Raw genomic sequence first — 21,456 nt, 5'->3', positions numbered from 1 at the left:
GCAACATAGTACAATGCAATCTATAATACGTTTCTGCTTTCGAGGTGTCTGTTATCCTTCCCTTAGTTTGTGAGCCTCTTGCGGGACAGGGGCCAAGTCTGAAAATTATTCCCCTAACTGCCACCCTGACACTTCTTCATTCAAGCCATAGCAAAGTCCATACTTTGCTCCCAGGGTGAAAAGCAGGCACTTTTCAGCCTTGAGGGCATAAGCACTTAGTACAGTGCTCTGCACACAGTAAACGCTTGATAAATGTGACTGAATGAATAAGCAAAGTGTGTGCCCTAAATGCCCATTCACCAATCTGATGGCTCCTCACTTGAGTTGAGCATTATGACCTTTCCATTTTGCCTCAGATGAACTCTTTTGCAGCTCCAATCTTTAGAAGTAGGGTCGCTACCTTTCCAAGTCCACCATCTGGTCATCATCATCATCATCATCAATCGTATTTATTGAGCACTTACTATGTGCAGAGCACTGTACTAAGCGCTTGGGAAATACAAATTGGCAACACACAGAGACAGTCCCTACCCAACAGTGGGCTCACAGTATAAAAGGGATATGTACAAGTAAAATAAATAAATAAATAGAGTAACAGATATGTACAAACATATATACATATATACAGGTATACATATATACAGGTAGACATGGATGTGGGGAGGGAGGGCATTCCAGGCCAGGGGGAGGATGTTGGCCGGGGGTCGATGGCTGGACAGGCAAGAATGAGGCACAGTGAGGAGGTTAGCGGCAGAGTAGCAGAGGGTGCGGGCTGGGCTGTAGAAGGAAAGAAGGGAGGTGAGGTAGGAGGGGGCGAGGTGATGGACAGCCTTGAAGCCGAGAGTGAGAGGTTTTTGCCTGATTAGTAAAACCTCGCATATATTCTGGTCCTCTTCCCTCCCGCAGGCCACTGGGGAGGTTTCTGCATTTAATATTCTGCATTTAATTTAATGCATTTAATTTAATATCTAGATCAGTGGCTGAAAAGCTATAGATCAGGAAATGGCCAGTGCTACTGGTATTCTTGACTAGGAGAAATACAGATCCACCTTCCCTAGTGACCTGCTCCTGGAAGAAGTTATTTGGAAACTAGACTCCTCACTGTGCCTCATTCTCACCTGCCCCGCCGTCAACCCCTGGCCCATGTCCTACCTCTGGCCTGGAATGCTCTTCCTCCCTACAATGCCCCACTGAGAGCTCATCTCCTCCAGTAGGCCTTCGCAGACTGAGCCCCCATTTTTCCTCTCCTCCCTCCCTCTACTCTTCCCCTTTCCCCTCCCCACAGCACTTGTGCATATTTGTACATATTTATTACTCTATTTTATTAATGATGTGTATATACCCATAATTCTATTTATTCTGGTGGTATTGACACCTGTCTATTTGTTTGAGTTTTTTTTTTGTCTGTGTCCTCCTTCTAGACTGTGAGCCCATTGCTAGGTAGGGACCGTCTCTATATGTTGCTGATTTGTACTTCCCAAGCACTTAGTACAGTGCTCTGCATACAGTAAGAACTCAATAAATATGATTGAATGAATAAATGAATAGACTGCAAGCTCACTGTGGACATGGACTGCATCTGTTTATTGTTGTATTGTACACTCCCAAGAGTTTAGAACAGTACTCTGCACACAGTAAGTGCTCAATAAATATGACTGAAATACGACTGAATGAAACTTTATCAGTCACCTAAAGATAGTGCTCTCACTATAAACAATTGCACTGATTCAGAAATACTAAAAAATACCTTTCACACATGGTACACAATGATAGCATTCTCTGCAAACGCAGTTCCTCGTTCACTCTCACTAGGGCTATGATTCTCTTTTTTCTTTTTAAATGGTATTTGTCAAGCGCTTACTATGTGCCAGGTACTGTAATAATATTGGTATTTGTTAAGTGCTTATTAAGTGCCAGGCACTGTACCAAGCACTGGGGTGGATACAGGCAAACTGGGTTAGACACAGTCCTTGTCCCACATGGGGCTCATAGTCTCAATCCCCGTTTTACAGATGAGGTAACTAAGGCCTAGAAAAGTCAAATGCCTTGCCCAAGATAATCCGGCAGGAAAGGGTGGAGTCGGGATTTGAACCCATGACCTTCTTACTCCCAGGCCCATTCTTTATCCACTACACCACTGGCTTCTCATGTGCTCAGTACTAAGTGCTAAAGCTCAGCACTGTACTAAGTGCTAAAGAAGATACAAGGTTATCAGGTTGGTCTCACAGTCTTAATCCTCATTTTACATCTGAAGGCACAGAGAAGTGAAGTGACTTGCCCAAGGTCACACACAGGACAAATGGTGGAGTCGGAATTAGAACCAGGCCCTTCTGACCCCCAGGCCTGTGTTCCATCCACTAGGTCACGCTGCTTCTCTATGAGATTCTCCATGAGAATCCATTCTGCTAAATATCAATACAACTGGCAACCATGTATCGTCCTCCTTCCTTGGTTTCCCAGCAGAGTTCATACGCTTCCACTGTCTCTGCCCGGGGCGGTGAGGGAGGCCTACACAGGGAGGGAAAACTACAGAAAAGGCGGGGAGGGTTTCAAGGAGAAGAAGGCAACAGGAAGGAAAGGACCTTCCATGCAGTGACGGTGGGTGGGGTCGACGAATCCTGGGCTATGTCACCAATTAGCGTAGGACACGTCTCCGAGTTTGACCCAAGGTATTCAAAGATGATACCACTGACAGAAATGTTTACTGGTGGGTACGGGGACAGTCCAAAAGGTTGATGCCCAGCTACACCACACCAAACAACATACGAAGGGCATCCCTTGTTTCCTGCACCTAGCATATTTCTCCTTTTTTCCCTGGGTCAAAATCCACCTGGAGCTTGACTTGTGAAGAAGCCCCTTTCTTGTTTGCAATGGGCCAAAGTGGCTGCAAATCCGGCTCTGCTCTCGGCTGCAGTGCTGCATTGTCCAAGGTTATTCTTTCCTGCTTCTTTAAGCATTTCTTCTTTCCCACTTGCTCCGGTTGACCCATTTTGGTTCATCACACAGCAGTTCTCTCAGTGTTCTACTTTTATCCACCCTCCTGGCATGTCCCCCATCAGCAAAGTTGCTTTCAGGTGAACCTTGCATCAATGCCAGTTTGCGGAGATCAACTGATAAGAGATTAAAAGCAAACCCACATGGCCCATTTTGGGAATAGGACACAGAAGGAAAGCTTATTATCCTATCCCACCTTGACTTGGCTTCACAGACTCCGTCATCTCCTGGTTCTCCTCTTATCTCTCCGGTCGTTCTTTCTCAGTCTCTTTTGCAGGCTCCTCCTCCCCCTCCCATCCTCTTACTGTGGGGGTTCCCCAAGGTTCAGTGCTTGGTCCCCTTCTGTTCTCAATCTACACTCACTCCCTTGGTGACCTCATTCGCTCCCACGGCTTCAACTGTCATCTCTACGCTGATGACACCCAGATCTACATCTCTGCCCCTGCTCTCTCCCCCTCCCTCCAGGCTCGCATCTCCTCCTGCCTTCAGGACATCTCTATCTGGATGTCCGCCTGCCACCTAAAGCTCAACATGTCGAAGACTGAGCTCCTTGTCTTCCCTCCCAAACCTTGTCCTCTCCCTGACTTTCCCATCTCTGTTGACGGCACTACCATCCTTCCCGTCTCACAAGCCCGCAACCTTGGTGTCGTCCTCGACTCCGCTCTCTCATTCACCCCTCACATCCAAGCCGTCACCAAAACCTGCCGGTCTCAGCTCCGCAACATTGCCAAGATCCGCCGTTTCCTGTCCATCCAAACCGCTACCCTGCTCATTCAAGCTCTCATCCTATCCCGTCTGGACTACTGCACCAGCCTTCTCTCTGATCTCCCATCCTCGTGTCTCTCTCCACTTCAATCCATACTTCATGCTGCTGCCCGGATTATCTTTGTCCAGAAACGCTCTGATCATATTACTCCCCTCCTCAAAAATCTCCAGTGGCTACCAATCAATCTGCGCATCAGGCAGAAACTCCTCACCCTGGGCTTCAAGGCTCTCCATCACCTCGCCCCCTCCTACCTCACCTCCCTTCTCTCCTTCTACTGCCCAGCCCGCACCCTCCACTCCTCCACCACTAATCTCCTCACTGTACCTCGCTCTCGCCTGTCCCGCCGTCGACCCCTGGCCCACGTCATCCCCCGGGCCTGGAATGCCCTCCCTCTGCCCCTCCGCCAAGCTAGCTCTCTTCCTCCCTTCAAGGCCCTGCTGAGAGCTCACCTCCTCCAGGAGGCTTTCCCAGACTGAGCCCCTTCCTTCCTCTCCTCCTCGTCCCCCTCTCCATCCCCCCATCTTACCCCCTTCCCTTCCCCACAGCACCTGTATATATGGTTGTACATTTTATTACTCTATTTATTTATTTATTTATTTATTTTACTTGTACATTTCTATCCTATTTATTTTATTTTGTTGGTATGTTTGGTTCTGTTCTCTGTCTCCCCCTTTTAGACTGTGAGCCCACTGTTGGGTAGGGCCTGTCTCTATGTGTTGCCAATTTGTACTTCCCAAGCGCTTAGTACAGTGCTCTGCACATAGTAAGCGCTCAATAAATACGATTGATTGACTGATTGATTGCCTACCGCATCAGTCTCCTTGCTGACTTTCCTGGCATCCTGTCTCTCCCCATTCTGGTTCATACTACACTCTGCTGCCCGCATCATTTTTCTACAAAAACATTCAGTCCACACTTACCCATTCCAATGGTGGCCCATCCACCTCCACATCAAACAGAAATCCCTTAGCATTGGCTTTATAGCCTTCCATCACCTTGCCCCGTATCTTACCCGGCTATTACGATTTTCTATTTCAATGCCGAATCCACAGGCAAGTCTTGCCTCTGGCCTGGAACACCCTTCCTCCTCAATCCCAAGAGACCACTCTTCCCACATTCAAAACCCTACTAAAATCACATCTCCCTCAAGGCTGTCCATCACCTCGCCCCCTCCTACCTCACCTCCCTTCTCTCCTTCTACAACCCAGCCCGCACCCTCCGCTCCTCTGCCGCTAACCTCCTCACCGTGCCTCGTTCTCACCTGTCCCGCCGTCGACCCACGGCCCCTGTCCTTCCCGTGGCCTGGAATGCCCTCCCTCCACACATCCGCCAAGCTAGCTCTCTTCCTCCCTTATAAAGCCCTACTGAGAGCTCACCTCCTCCAGGAGGCCTTCCCAGACTGAGCCCCCTTTTTCCTCTACTCCTCCCCATCCCCCCGCCCTACCTCCTTCCCCTCCCTACAACACTCGTATATATTTGTACAGATTTATTACTCTATTTATTTTACTTGTATATATTTGCTATTCTATTTATTTTGTTAATGATGTGCATATAGCTTTGATTCTATTTGTTCTGATAATTTTGACACCTCTCGACATGTTTTGTTGTCTGTCTCCCCCTTCTAGACTGTGAGCCCGTTGCTGGGTAGGGACCATCTCTATATGTTGCCGACTTGTACTTCCCAAGCACTTAGTACAGTGCTCTGCACACAGTAAGCTCTCAATATATACAACGGAATGAATGAAAACGCCTTTACTGACCAAAACCTCATTTCCCCTACTCCCTCCCACATCTCCTATGCACTTGGATCCTAATCCTATAAGCCCTTGATAGTCACCCCACCCTTAGCCCCAAAGCATTTATGGACATATCCATAATTCATTTTAAATATCTGTCTTCCCCTCTACTGTAAGCTCTGTGAGCAGGAAACATGTCTACCAGCTCTTCTATTATACCTGTCCATGCGCTTAATACTGTTCTCTGCACCCAGGAGGTGTTCAATAAATATGATTGATGGAATAATTGAGAGGGATGGAATTGTGAGTTTCTTCTACTTTCGGTAGAATTTTTTTTTTCCTCCTCTCTGTTTTTCTCATTCACATACACTCTCTCCCTTTCAGCAAAAGAGCACTCAGGATTGATTGGATTTTAAAATCCTCGAAGACAGGGATCATGTCACTTTTACTGTGTTCTCCACAGAGTAAGCACTCAATAAACACTATAGATTGATTGAACTCTCCCTCGTGCCTAGTCCAGTGCTCTGTAATCATTACTGAATGAGTGAAATGAGCAGCCACAGTACCCATGGAGTAAAATGTACACCGCAAAATCATTTTTGGATTTGGAGCAAGAACAGGAACTCCTCAACAGTCCATTATCCAGAGATGCCAAAACTCAGCTTTGATTTGTGGAATTAAACCAAGGAACGAAAATCTTGTGAGTTAAGATCGTTGGGACAGCTTGCCACCGAAGGGAAAAAAAAATGCAGGAGCCCTCACTAGCAGCCATCTCCGAAATATGCTTAAATACCTTCAATCTCTTTACATAAAGGGAAATTAAAAGGGAGAAAGAGCAGGCAGGATCACTCCAAACTAAGGAAACTGCATATTCAGGACCACATTAGGTCATCACGCCCGAAAGCAGATCAGGAGGAACGTTTGCTACCACAACCTAAATACACAGGGTATTCTGATAAATTAATCATTCAATAGTATGCACATACTGTGTTCACAGATTGGTACAGTATAAGTGCTTGCTGCAATAGACCAGAAGTAGAATATGCAATCTCTGTCTCCAAGGATAGTATAATGTAAAAGAAGAGACAGACAAAAAAGTTTATTTTCAATAATAATAATAATAACTGTGATATTTGTTAGGAGCTTACTATGCAACAGATCCTGTAGTAAGCGCTGGGATGAATACAAGCAAGTTGGGTTGGACACAGACCTTGTCCCATGTGGGGCTCACAGTCTTCATCCCCATTATACAGGTGGGGAACTGAGGCACAGAGAAGGGAAGTGACTTGCCCAAGGTCCCACGGCAGACGAGTGGCAGATCAGGGATTAGGACCCAGGTTCTTCTAACTCCCAGGCCCGTGTTCCATCCACTAGGCCAGGCTGCAAATCGACGTGCACACAAGTGCCACGAAAGGTTAGGATTGAAAAATGTTGAGATGACAGATTTTTCCCAGGTCAAAGAAAAATTAATCAGGGAAAGCCCCCTGAAGGAGGTGGGATTTCTGAAAGGGTATGAAGGGAGAGGGAGTTCCATCAAGGAGGAAGAACATGAGTGCATCCAAAAAGGTACGATCCACAAAAAAACAAAAAATTATTTGCAAAACATTTTGTGGGGTGTGTATGTGACCAACTGATAGCAAGACATAGGAATCTATCAATCAATCATATTTATTGAGCGCTTACTGTGTGCAGAGCACTGTACTAAGTGCTTGGGAAGTACAAGTTGGCGACATATAGAGACGGTCCCTACCCAACAGTGGGCTCACAGTCTAGAAGGGGGAGACAGAGAACAAAACATATTAACAAAATAAAATAAATAGAATAGATATGTACAAGTAAAATAGAGTAATAAATACGTACAAACATATATACATATATACAGGTGCTGTGGGGAAGGGAAGGAGGTAAGGCGGGGGGATGGAGGGAGGAGGAGGGGGAGAGGAAGGAGGGGGCTCAGTCTGGGAAGGCCTCCTGGAGGAGGTGAGCTCTCAGTAGGGCTTTGAAGGGAGGAAGAGAGCTAGCTTGGCAGATGTGCAACATGGCTCAGTGGAAAGAGCACGGGCTTTGGAGTCGGAGTTCATGGGTTCGAATCCCGGCTCCGCCACATGTCTGCTGTGTGTCCTTGGGCAAGTCACTTGACTTCTCTGAGCCTCAGTTACCTCATCCGTAAAATGAGGATTAAGGCTGTGAACCCCATGTGGGACAGCTTGCTCCCACTGTATCCCCCCAGCGCTTAGAACAGTGCTTTGCACATAGTAAGTGCTTAACAAATGCCATCATTATTATTATTATTATGTGGGGAGGGAGGGCATTCCAGGCCAGGGGGATGACGTGGGCCGGGGGTCGACGGCAGGACAGGTGAGAGCGAGGCACGGTGAGGAGATTAGCGGCAGAGGAGCGGAGGGTGTGGGCTGGGCTGTAGAAGGAGAGAAGGGAGGTGGGGTAGGAGGGGGTGAAGTGATGGACAGCCTTGAAGCCGAGGGTGAGGAGTTTCTGCCTGATACGTAGGTTGACTGGTAGCCACTGGAGATTTTTGAGGAGGTGAGTAACATCCCCAGAGCGTTTCTGGACAAAGACAATCCGGGCAGCGGCGTGAAGTATGGACTGAACTGGGGAGAGACAAGAGGATGGGAGATCGGAGAGGAGGCTGATACAGTAGTCCAGACAGGATAGGATGAGAGCTTGAACGAGCAGGGTAGTGGTCTGGATGGAGAGGAAAGGGCGGAAAGGAATGCAATTTGTAGGAATGAATATTTGTTCTCTGATATACAAAATGAACAAAATTCAACCACAAATACTTGACTGGCTATTTTCTCCCAGTTGCACAGAGTAAATGCTTAATAAATACTATTACTACTACTACATCAATACATTTGAAAATGGATATAAGGAATTTAAAGTGGGAAAATAACTTTTAAATGATTCTCATTCATTCATTCATTCATATTTATTGAGCATTTCTCATTACTCCAGTGAAAACTTTTGTATCTGTGGATTTTCCACAGCCCTACCTGCCCTAATTCTGCAGGGGCAGATGGAAGTCTAATCCATTTTGAATAGATTTTTGGAAGCAGACACCCTCCCCTGTGGATGTGGATCAAAGGCACTTATGAAGTTAAAGACTGGCCAGGTTCAGCTGCGTGGACTGAGGCATGGCTCTCTCCCGTCCGTTCTCTCCCACACCAGCAGAACAGCTCAGGCAATTCTGGAGGAGAAAGAATTGTGCTTTCAATTTATACCTGTACCCCTGGTAGCTACCATTATTGGCTGACCCCTGATCCTGCTCCAAACGAACAGGAATCCGACGACTCAGGCCCTTCCCAATAGCACCCAGCCGCTGCTAGGCATCCCATTGCACTTCGCTCCCCACCAGCCTATTTATTCATTCAATTGTATTTATTGGGCGCTTACTGTGTGCAGAGCACTGTACTAGGGTGCCCGCCTGCCTCTCCGCTTTCCTCATCACGACTCCCTCAGCCCTCAGTGTCCTCCTCAAGCAGGGCTCCCGTCACCCGGCGTCCCTGGGATCCCACACCGGGCTCTCCTCTGCGTCACTGAGGAACCTCCATCCTGGCCATGCTGCACCAGCCCAGCGAGCTGGAGAGAAGCAGCCGAAGCCTCGGGTCGCCTCCACAAAACCCTGGGACGACCATGGCAGTTGCTGCGGCAGCGGTCCCTGTAGCGGCGGATGTGACTGGCCTTTGGACCACGGGGAGTCTCCATTTCTGCTCCTCCTGCCGCAGTATCTTACAGCTATCTGTTTCAGGCTCTTTGCTGTCGGTGTTTTTGTTTGATCCAACTCTACGTGTCTGTCACCACGCCCCCTCCCCATTTTTATTTTCAGATTGAGTCTGCCGTGCTCCCAACCGTTACTTCCAAGGGGCGGACACCATGTCAAAGTGCCACCTTTGGATTCCTTCCTAGAGCTTAGTAGAGCAAGTGCTTAATAAATAATTTAGCCAAAGAACACAGAAAATAAGTACTGTAATATTTCTATGTCAGACCCAACCATCCGACCGAAGTCCAACCAGCCCACTGCTTTGCCTAATGCAATGGCAACAAGAGGTCTGGAGGAACCTTGGGATGTCTACGGGCTGAAACTTCCGTGCTAGTGTTTAGGTGTGAGCCATGAATCAGCACAACCTCCTTTTCACCGTCACCCCTCAAAATATCCCTTTAGTACTCCATTATGGACTGTGAGCCCATGAATTTACCCAAACCCTTTTTGGACTTATATTTTCTGCCTGTACAACTAGCTGTGGAAACACTTCCCCTGCCTCCCCCCGGCCCACACCTGTGTGACTTCAAGTGTTTTACATTTGTGCCTAAGCTTTTTTTTTTCCTTAATGAGGATCAAATGCACTTTGAGGCGGTACAGAACATATGGTCTCATGTTAATACAATACTGAAAAGGATCACTTTTTTTTTTACATTGTTTTCCCCAATGAGGCAAATTTTCCTAATGCTTAAGTTTTATTACTGATCATCAATTAGGTACTTTGGGAGGAACATTCATTCTTTCAAGCCATAAGGGGGCAATTTAGCACATTGTAAGCAGCATCTTATTTTTGCGGCAATGCAATAAATAGTCCTCTGCTTGACAAAGAGTTTTTGTTCTTCCCAAACCACCTAACTTGCTACCGGGGAATAAACAGACATTTGAAAGTTCCAGCTCAATGTAATGATTTTGTGTTCTGAAGACAGTGGGCGAAATAGCAGGTGTTCACATAAAAGCTTGCCCTAAATGGTGCCAATTACTCAAAGCTATCTCAAATCTGAAAATTAACATTCTAAATTTTTCAGTTATTTCATTTTATATTTTCCAAACTTCGGCCTACTAGTTATCAAGCCATAATCACAATGCAACGCAAAGAACATCATCTTGCCAATAGAGTTCTGGTATAAAGCAACTGACATTATTCGTATTACTGTCTATATCTCCCGCTCTAGACTGTCAGCTTATTACAGGCAGGGAACATGTGTGCTAATTCTGCTGTACTGGACTCTCCCAAGAGCTTAGTACAGGACTCTGCACATAGTAAGTGCTCAAATACCACTGATTGATTGACTGATCTGACCTCTCCAGGGTGAAAGGACAATTTGGTAATGACATTAGTTTATTCCTGGAACTCACCAAAATATGGTCCTGCCAACTACATTAGAATGGTTTCTGGTGATTTTCTGACGAGAACTCAAATCAGGGACCAACAGTGTCCATTCAAATTCACACAGCAAGAAACGCATACCAATAAATCAACTCTGTTCTCAAAAGAAAAATAAGAACCCCGTCAAACTTTTTATATTGTTAGTAAAACTAGAATAAAGCTGATTCATAAATGAGTCAACAGGGATTGCTTCACATCTAACTCAATAAATACCTTAAGTCATATCTTACCCAAGCTCTTATGGCTAATTCTTACTTCGATTCACCACCTTACTTGGGAGAAGCAGCACGATGTAGTGGATAGAGCACGGGCCTGGATGCCAGAAGGTCATGGGTTCTAATCCCAGCTCTGCCACTTGTCTACTGTGTGACCTTGGCTAAGTCACTAAACTTCTCTGTCCAACCCGATTTGCTTGTAATCACCCCAGTGCTGAGTACAGAGTAAGCAGTTAACAAAGAGCATAATTATTATCATTATGATCACTACTTCCAAGAAGGGCCCTAGCTGGGCTTCAGACCTATTCCGGTATATATGTAACATCACAAAGCCTTTGGAGTTCATTCTTCCTTAGCGCTGTTCATTTACTTCTGAAACAAAATCCTTCAGTGAGTCTATCAGGTTGTCCTCAACTAGCCCACCGAAGAACAGAAGCAGTGTCACATATTGGACCAAAGATCTTCCCAGCCCAACTGCTCCTTATGGACACAGAAAGTGTCAACCGACGCTGGTGTACTGGACCCTCCCAATCGCTTGGTACAGTGCTCTGTCCACAGTAAGCCCTCGGTAAATACTACATTGATTGATATTTTGCGGCAACCACTGTTGCTTGGCGACCTACAGCGTCATTACCCGCGCTCCCCTGCCCTAGTACAGACAGCACCTGGTTAATGATGGACTGTCTACCATCCCTAACGTTTCCCTCTAATAATCTACTACGAAACTGTCATCCTCAAACGTATCCACGCTCCCCTTGAATCTAATCGTCTGTAGACCCTATCTGCCCTTTGGCTCTGGTTTAGATCCCACTCAATAGACCGCGCATCGGCAGCATTTTGGGGGGGACGACTCGAGCGATCTGCAGGGATGCGTAGAGGAAGCAAGTGGAGCGCACGTCAATCTCCCCAAAGGGGGCCAGGGTCACAATCAGCCTTCGGTGTGACCTCTGAGCTCAATTCTGTGTTGGCTGTCCCTCCCTACTAATCTCCACTCCTGTTCCACCGCAGCCCCAGAAGCAGGGCAATCACAGAGCAATCTGGAGAGGGTGGCGAGGTGACAAATAATAATAATAATGATGGCATTTATTAAGCGCTGACCATGTGCAATGCACTGTTCTAAGCGCTGGGGAGGTTACAAGGTGATGAGGTTGTCCCACGGGGGGCTCACAGTCTTAATCCCCATTTTACAGATGAGGTAACTGAGACAGTTAGGTGACTCGCCCAAAGTCACCCAGCTGACAGTTGGCAGAGCCGGGATCTGAACCCATGACCTCTGACTCCAAAGCCCGGGCTCTTGCCACTGAGCCACGCTGCTTCTCGTGACGAACGAGAGGACAGGGGTCGGGTCAGGAACACAGACGTGCAGAATCCTAAAGTGGCTGCAAAAGTGCTGCCGGACCTGGCTCCGAGTCGGTACCCACACAACAGCAGGAGGCTGGCACACTAGCCAAGAAAGCCTGGCATGACACCCTCAAACCAGCTAGCTGGAAGTTGATGACGCCTGCACTGGAAGTTTCTTCTTTCACGGTTTACTGAATCCTACCGCCTACTTTAAAATTTAGCTGTCATTCACAGGGAGCTTCATCTGTGTTTTCAGATATTCACCATCTGCTATAAAAAAAAAAGCGCAGGATTTCTCTTAAAGAACGAGATAGTCTTAAAAAACAAAAAAAGAATAGTCTCATAATGTATGGGATACAAATAGACTGACTCCATTTGGGGTCACATTCCATATTTTAGGATTTCGAACATTTATAACCATGAGCCAAAGAGAAAAACCTATCCTAGACAAAAATGTCTTTTCAAGATTAAGCCACGTTTGGCCCTCGGGTCAATATTTTTTTGCTTTAATAGACTCGGTTGTTTGATCTACCTATGAATTGGGAAAAGCGATGGAGACTGCTTATCCATGTACAGATATGACCCAAAGTAATCATGTATTAAGGAAAAAGCTAGTATTTGAAAGAATTCATATATTTTGGTCCTACTGTCCCTGAATAGATTTCTCTATTCACAACTTGTATTAATTCCACATGTTATAGTTACAGGGAGCTGTGATTGAAGTCTGATCATCTTTCTGTTTGACTGACAGGTTTTAAAAACGTCAATTTATTGATTCCATATAAATGCATAGTCTTATGGGTAAATCTTGGTATGCTCAAGCTTAACACCACATTCAGGGCTTGTCAAGCCCTAACAATAATCATCATCATTTGAGGTAAAAATAGGAAAATATGAAGTGTGAAAAGATTTCAGCCTGGGTTAAATATTAACCTGACTAATGGTTCAGATTTGCTGTACTATTTTTAACTGCTCTTTCTGGCCATAGGTCAAAATTTTCCTAGCAAAATACCAAAGTGAAAATGCTGGGAGCAAAGCCAAAGGCAGTTCTCTCGCCTTCAGTCTAAGCTGCAAGTCCCTACAGCCAAAAGTCAAGTGAAATCATGACTCGAAAAGCAGTATGGCCTAGTGGAAAGAGTGTGCGTTGAGGGGCGGAGGAGGAGGAGACAGAACCTGGAAGTCGGAGACCCTGAGGTCAATCATTCACTCATTCAATCATATTTACTGAGCACTTACTGTGTGCAAAGCACTACGCTAAGCACTTGGTAGCGTACAATACAACAACAGACACTTTCCCTGCCACATGAGCTCACAGTTCGGGAGTGGGGGATGCAATCCTGGGGTCTGTCTCTTGCCTGCTGTTTGACCTCGGGGATGCCGCAACTTTTCTGTGCCTCAGCTTCCTCATCTGTAAAATGGGGATTCAATACCCGTTCTCTCTCCTACTTGGATTGTGAGCCACACAGAGGACAGAGACCGTGTCTGACTTTATAACCACGTATCTAACAACGATAACGGGAGGACCATTAGAAAGGTTGCGGATTATGGCAGGGGACAGGACGTTCTGGAGAAAGTATATCCATGGAGTCGCTATGAATCAGAAACGACTCGACGACACTTAATAATAATAATAATCTACCCCAGCATACGCTATTGTGCTTGCACACTATATGGACTTGAATACCCCAACTGTTACTGTCTTGAGGCGATACAGTCTTCCACAATCCCAAGCAATACACATTCTCCAAACTCTCTCCCAAGCCCAACACAGGTGTCCAAATAACCTGAATGTCCAGCATCATTAAAAGATCCCTTCAAATACTACGGATAGACTTCACTGCAGCTCCCCATTACACCTTCCACACTGGACAGACTCCCTGTGCAATCAGATCCTGCCTTCTGGCCAAACAGAATGGAGTCATTCTTGCAAATGAGTCCAGCAGCCTAAAGAATAAACTTGCCTGCAGTGAGAAGTCAGCCACGGGGAAGGGTAGGGGAAATGAACACAACACAAAACACACACACACACACTCTCTCTCCCCCTCCCCCTCAAGATTTAGTCACTGGGCTTTCTCCTGAATTGGAAATACATTCAGATTTTAGGCCATACCAACCCAGGAAATCACTAGAGAATCCTCCTTTCTCCACTCCTGCCCCTATAGAATTAATTGAATCCTGAGAGATTTATTTTCCCTTCCTTCCTCCCAGGGTATAAATCCACACCCTTCCTCTTCAATGAAGCGCCATTTCACATCAAACTGATTTCTCTGAAACGCAGCCTTTTCACCCAGACACCAGAGGCCCAACAAAAATGTTATAATCCTCGCAGACCCTTCTCATTTTTCAAGATCATTCCTTTTTTTAAAAAAAAAAAAAAACCTTCCCAGGGGCGAACTCCGGTGCCAGCTTTAATTGTACATTAACTCGGGTTTGGAGGGGTTTCCACGGGAGGAGGGGAAATAATAAAAGGCGAAACTTTATCTAATTTATGCTTCAGGCCATCCGTGCTCCTGAATCTTTATTTTTCCCAGTTCCGCTGGGGGAGAATACGAGGATCATCTGCAACATTCTAATAAATGGAAGATGCTTGAAAACTGAGCAAACTTTTTGCTTTACTCCGTTTGAGATTTTTTTTCTTCCCCTTTCGACCGTACAAAGCCAGTTTGAGTGGAGAGAGGGAGTAAACAGGATGGAATGGGGAGGGGAGGGGGAAGAGGGGAGGGGTTCATATGAGAAGCAGCGTGGCTCAGTGTAAAGAGCCCGGGCTTGGGAGTCAGAGGTCATGGGTTCAAATCCCGGCTCCACCGCTTGTCAGCTGTGTGACTTCGGGCAAGTCACTTCTCTGTGTCAGTTCCCTCATCGGTAAAATGGGGATGAAGACTGTGAGCCCCACGTGGGACAACCTGATCACCTTGTATCCTCCCCAGCGCTTACAATGGTGCTTGGCACATAGTAAGCGCTTAACAAATACCAAAATTATTATCTTTTAGACTGTGAGCCCACTGTTGGGTAGGGACTGTCTCTATACGTTGCCAACTTGTACTTCCCAAGCGCTCAGTACAGTGCTCTGCACACAGTAAGCGCTCAATAAATACGATTGATTGATTGATTGATTGATCTTCTTATCCCAACTCCTCGGCCCCCTGGCACACATCTCCCTGCCCCGACTGCCTAGGGAGGGGAAGGGGCGTGCAATTTAGCAACAAAAGATGGTATTTGCTGAGCGCTTACTAGGTGCCAAGCACTGTTCTAAGCGAGAAATAGCGGTGGGAGGCCCAAGCCGGGGCAGGGCTGTCCCGTTCATTCATTCATTCATTCAATCGTATTTATAGAGCGCTTTCTGTGTGCAGAGCACTGTACTAAACGCTTGTCCCGTGCCTCCCGTCGCCTTGGGGGTCCCGGCGGGCGGCGAAGGGTGGGCAGTGCCCGGGCACCGGGGGGAGGGGAGGTTGGGAATCCAAGGCATTCATTCATTCATTCAATCGTATTTATTGAGCGCTTACTGCATGCAGGGCACTGTACTAAGCGCTTGGGAAGTCCAAGTGGGCAACCTGACCACCTTGTATCCCCCCCCAGCGCTTGGAACAGTGCTTTGCATTCATTCATTCATTCATTCAATCGTATTTATTGAGCGCTTACTGTGCAGGGCACTGGACTAAGCGCTTGGGAAGTACAAGTTGGCAACATATTCATTCAAGCAGTTACTGTGTGCAGAGCACTGGACTAAGCGCTTGGGAAGTACAAGTTGGCAACATATTCATTCATTCAATCGTATTTATTGAGCACGTACTGTGTGCAGAGCACTGTACTAAGCGCTTGGGAAGTACAAGTTGGCAACATATTCATTCATTCAATTGTATTTATTGAGCGGTTACTGTGTGCTGGGCACTGTACTAAGCGCTTGGGAAGTACAAGTTGGCAACATATTCATTCATTCATTCAATCGTATTTACTGAGCGGTTATTGTGTGCAGAGCACTGGACTAAGCGCTTGGGAAGTACAAGTTGGCAACATATTCTTTCATTCAATCGTATTTACTGAGCGCTTACTGTGTGCAGAGCACTGGACTAAGCGCTTGGGAAGTACAAGCTGGCAACATGCGCATTCATTCAATCGTATTTATCTAGCGCTTACTGCGTGCAGGGCACTGTACTAAGCGCTTGGGAAGGACAAGTCGGCAACATATAGAGACTGACGTAGGGTTCACAGTGGGGGCGGGGGGGGCGCTTAACATACACCATCAGCGTGGCTCAGTGGAAAGAGCCCGGGCTTTGGAGTCCGAGGTCACGGGTTCAAATCCCGGCCCCACCACTTGTCAGCTGTGTGACTTTGGGCGAGTCGCTTCACTTCTCTGGGCCTCAGGTACCTTATCTGTAAAATGGGGATGAGGACTGGGACCGTCTCTATACGTTGCCAATTTGTACTTCCCAAGCGCTTAGTACAGTGCTCTGCACACAGTATGTGCTCAATCAATCAATCAGTCATATTTATTGAGCGCTTACTGTGTGCAGAGCACCGTATTAAGCGCTTGGGAAGTACAAGTTGGCAACATATAGAGACAGTCCCTACCCAACAGTGGGCTCACAGTCTAGAAGGGGGAGACAGACAACAAAACCAAACATACTAACAAAATAAAATAAATAGAATAGATATGTACAAGTAAAATAAATAGAGTAATAAATATGTACAAACATATATACATATATACAGGTGCTGTGGGGAAGGGAAGGAGGTAAGATGAAGGGGATAGAGAAGCAGCATGGCTCAGTGGAAAGAGCACAGGCTTTGGAGTCAGAGGTCATGGGTTCAAACTCCGGCCCCGCCACTTGTCTGCTGTGTGACCTTGGGCAAGCCACTTCACTTCTCTGTGCCTCAGTTCCCTCATCTGTAAAATGAAGATTGAGACTGTGGGCCCCACGTGGGACAACCTGATGACTTTGTATCTCCCCCAGCGCTTAGAACAGTGCTTGGCACATAGCGCTTCGCAAATACCACCATTATTATATTATTATTATGATGGAGAGGGGGGCGAGGGGGAGAGGAGTAAATACGATTGAATGAATATTATTATTATTATGGAGAGGGTGACGAGGGGGAGAGGAGTACGACTGAATGAACATGGGACAACCTGATGGCCTTGTACCCCCCCCCCTCCGGCGCTTAGAACAGTGCTTTGCACATAGTAAGCGCTTAAGAAATACCATCATGATTTATTATCAAATAAATACGATTGAATGAACATGGGACAACCTGATCGCCTCGTATGCCCCCCCCCGAGCGCTTAGAGCAGTGCTTTGCACATAGTAAGCGCTTAAGAAAAACCATCATGATTTATTATCAAATAAATACGACTGAATGAACCTGGGACAACCTGATCGCCTCGTAAGCCCCCCCCCCGAGCGCTTAGAGCAGTGCTTTGCACATAGTAAGCGCTTAAGAAAAACCACCATGATTTATTATCAAATAAATACGACTGAATGAACCTGGGACAACCTGATGGCCTCGTATGCCCCCCCCCAGCGCTTAGAACAGTGCTTTGCACATAGTAAGCGCTCAATCAATCGTATTTATTGAGCGCTAACTGTGTGCAGAGCACTGTACTAAGCGCTTGGGGGAGAGGAGTAAATAAATACGATTGAATGAACATGGGACAACCTGATGGCCTCGTATGCCCCCCCCCGAGCGCTTAGAACAGTACTTTGCACATAGTAAGCGCTTAAGAAATACCATCATGATTTATTATCAAATAAATACGACTGAATGAACATGGGACAACCTGATGGCCTCGTATCCCTCCCCTCCGGCGCTTAGAACAGCGCTTTGCACATAGTAAGCGCTTAAGAAATACCATCATGATTTATTATCAAATAAATACGATTGAATGAACATGGGACAACCTGATGGCCTCGTATGCCCCCCCCCCGAGCGCTTAGAACAGCGCTTGGCACCTAGTAAGCGCTTAAGAAATACCATCATGATTTATTATCAAATAAAATACGATTGAACAGCGCTCTGCACATAGTAAGCGCTTAAGAAATACCATCATGATTTATTTTCAAATAAATACGATTGAATGAACATGGGACAACCTGATGGGCTCGCATCCCTCCCCTCCGGCGCTTAGAACAGTGCTTTGCACATAGTAAGCGCTTAATCAATATCAATCGCATTTATTGAGCGCTTACTGCGTGCACAGTACTGCACTAAGCGCTTGGGGGAGCGGAGTAAATAAATACGATTGAATGAACATGGGACAACCTGATGGCCTCGTATGCCCCCCCCAAGCGCTTAGAACAGCGCTTTGCACACAGTAAGCGCTTAAGAAATACCATCATGATTTATTATCAAGTAAATACGACTGAATGAACCTGGGACAACCTGATGGCCTCGTATGCCCCCCCCCCAGCGCTTAGAACAGTGCTTTGCACATAGTAAGCGCTTAATCAATCGTATTTATTGAGCGCTTACTGTGTGCAGAGCACTGAACTAAGCGCTTGGGGGAGCGGAGTAAATAAATACGATTGAATGAACATGGGACATGGCCTCGTTATCTCTCCCCTCCGGCGCTCAGAACAGTGCTTTGCACATAGTAAGCGCTTAATCAATCGTATTTATTGAGCGCTTACTGTGTGCAGAGCACTGTACTAAGCGCTTGGGGGAGCGGAGTAAATAAATACGATTGAATGAACATGGGACAACCTGATGGCCTCGTATCTCTCCCCTCCGGCGCTTAGAACGGCGCTTTGCACATAGTAAGCGCTTAAGAAAGGCCATCATGATTTATTATCAAATAAATACGATTGAATAAACATGGGACAACCTGATCGCCTCGTATCCCTCTCCTCCGGCGTTTAGAACAGTGCTTTGCACATAGTAAGCGCTTAATCAATATCAATCGCATTTATTGAGCGCTTACTGTGTGCAGAGCACTGTACTAAGCGCTTGGGGGACCGGAGTAAATAAATACGATTGAATGAACATGGGACAACCTGATGGCCTCGTATGCCCCCCCAGCGCTTTGCACATAGTAAGCGCTTAAGAAACACCATCATGATTCATTATCAAATAAATACGACTGAATGAACATGGGACAACCTGATGGCCTCGTATGCCCCCCCCCCCGAGCGCTTAGAGCAGTGCTTTGCACATAGTAAGCGCTTAAGAAAAACCACCATGATTTATTATCAAATAAATACGACTGAGTGAACCTGGGACAACCTGATGGCCTCGTATGCCACCCCCCCAGCGCTTAGAACAGCGCTTTGCACATAGTAAGCGCTCAATCAATCGTATTTATTGAGCGCTTACTGTGTGCAGAGCACCGTACTAAGCGCTTGGGGGTGCGGAATCAATCAATCAATCAATCAATCGTATTTATTGAGCGCTTACTATGTGCAGAGCACCGTACTAAGCGCTTGGGAAGTACAAATTGGCAACACATAGAGACAGTCCCTACCCAACAGTGGGCTCACAGTCTAAAAGGGGGAGACAGAGAATCAATCAATCAATCAATCGTATTTATTGAGCGCTTACTATGTGCAGAGCACCGTACTAAGCGCTTGGGAAGTACAAATTGGCATCACATAGAGACAGTCCCTACCCGATAGTGGGCTCACAGTCTAAAAGGGGGAGACAGAGAACAGAACCAAACACACCAACAAAATAAAATAAATAGGATAAATAAGTGAATACGATCGAATGAACATGGGACAACCTGATGGCCTCGTATGCCCCCCCCCCGAGCGCTTAGAACAGTGCTTTGCACATAGTAAGCGCTCAATCAGTCCATCGTATTTACTGAACGCTTACCGTGTGCAGAGCACCGTACTAAGCGCTTGGGAAGGACAAGTTGGCAAACAGCATCATGATTTTTTATTATTATTAAGAGAGAGAGAGAGGCGGTCCCCCCCCCCTCCGCCCCCGGCTCGAAGGGGGTGAAGGCACGTGTCCGACGGGGTGGGGGGGAGACAAAGCGCCGGCCACCGGGGGTTCGGCCCTCCCTTTGGGAAAGGGTGGGCCGACCGTCGGGCCGCTCACCAGGAGGCTGTCCACGTTGACGGGCGATCGGGGGTCCCGGATCATGGCCTCCAGCTTCGTCCGCCGACCCGGCCCCGGGCCCGGAGGAGCAGCAGGAGGAACAGGAGAGGGAGAGGAGGAGGCGGAGGAGGGCGCCGGCCCGCCCGACATTTTCCCGGCCGGCCGCCGCGGCTCGGCCGCCCGCGCTCCTCCGCTCTCCCGTCCGCCCGGGGCTCCGTCTAGCGGCGGCGGCCGGGAGGCCTCCGGAGGAGGAGCAGGAGCAGCAGGAGGAGGAGCAGGAGGAGGCGGAGCCCGCCCTGCCCGTCCCCCGGCCCGGCCGGGGCCTAGCGGCGCGCGCGCTCCCCGCTCCCCGCTCCCTCCCCGCCCCGGAGGGTCGGAGGGAGTTGGGGCGGCCGTTCGGGGCCCCGCCCCGCGACCCAAGCCCGAGCCGCCCAGCCGCGCACCGCGACACCAGCCCGCCCCGCCCCGCCACCCAGATCCGCACAGCCGCGCGGCACGACTCGCGCCCCGCACCGCGGCACCACCCCGCGCCGTCACGCCCCGCGACACAGCCCCGCCCCGCGACACAACCCAGATCCGCACACCACGACACGACTCGCGCCCCGCCCCGCGGCACAGCCCCTCCCCGCACCGCACCGCGACACAACCCCGCCCCGCAACCCGGATCCGCACAGCCGCGCACCACGACACAACGCCGCGCCCCGCACAGCCCCGCTCCGCCCCGCTCCGCCCCGCACGGCTCCTCGCCCCGCGCTCCGCACCATCACCCAGATCCGCACAGCCGCACACCACGACACACCTCGCGCCCCGCACCGCCCCGCGACACAATCCCGCACCGCAGCGCAGATCCGCACACCACGACACAACTCGCGCCCCGCACCAAGGCACAACCCCGCCCCAACCCCGCGACACAATGCCGCACCACAACGCAGATCCGCACACCACGACACAACTCGCGCCCCCGCACCACGACACAACCCCGCAACGCCCTGCACAGCCCCGCGCCCCGCGCAACACAGCTCCGCACCGTCACGCACAGCTCCGCGCCCCGCACAACACAACTCCGCACAGCCGCACCATCCCACACCACGACACAACCCCGCACAACACAACTCCGCGCCGCACCACAACACAGATCCGCACAGCCGCACCCCACGGCACATCTCCGCACCCCGCACCTCCCCGCACCGCCCCGCACCACG

At 48.3% G+C, this 21,456-nt stretch overlaps 1 protein-coding gene across 1 annotated transcript in view; it reads right to left on the bottom strand.

Annotated features, from left to right (window-relative positions):
- The window catches only part of ROCK2 (Rho associated coiled-coil containing protein kinase 2), a 158,090-nt gene extending 137,682 nt beyond the window's left edge, over positions 1 to 20,408 (bottom strand). The window contains exon 1 of the mRNA XM_038751763.1: positions 20,255 to 20,408. Within this exon, the coding sequence (XP_038607691.1) occupies positions 20,255 to 20,404 (150 nt within the window). The 5' untranslated portion in view covers positions 20,405 to 20,408. The remainder of the gene's footprint in view (positions 1 to 20,254) is intronic.
- Positions 20,409 to 21,456: the final 1,048 nt, after the last annotated feature.

The sequence above is a fragment of the Tachyglossus aculeatus genome, chromosome 1, assembly GCF_015852505.1.
Source record: "Tachyglossus aculeatus isolate mTacAcu1 chromosome 1, mTacAcu1.pri, whole genome shotgun sequence".
Lineage (NCBI taxonomy): Eukaryota > Metazoa > Chordata > Mammalia > Monotremata > Tachyglossidae > Tachyglossus > Tachyglossus aculeatus.
This window is presented reverse-complemented; position numbering and strand designations above follow the sequence as displayed.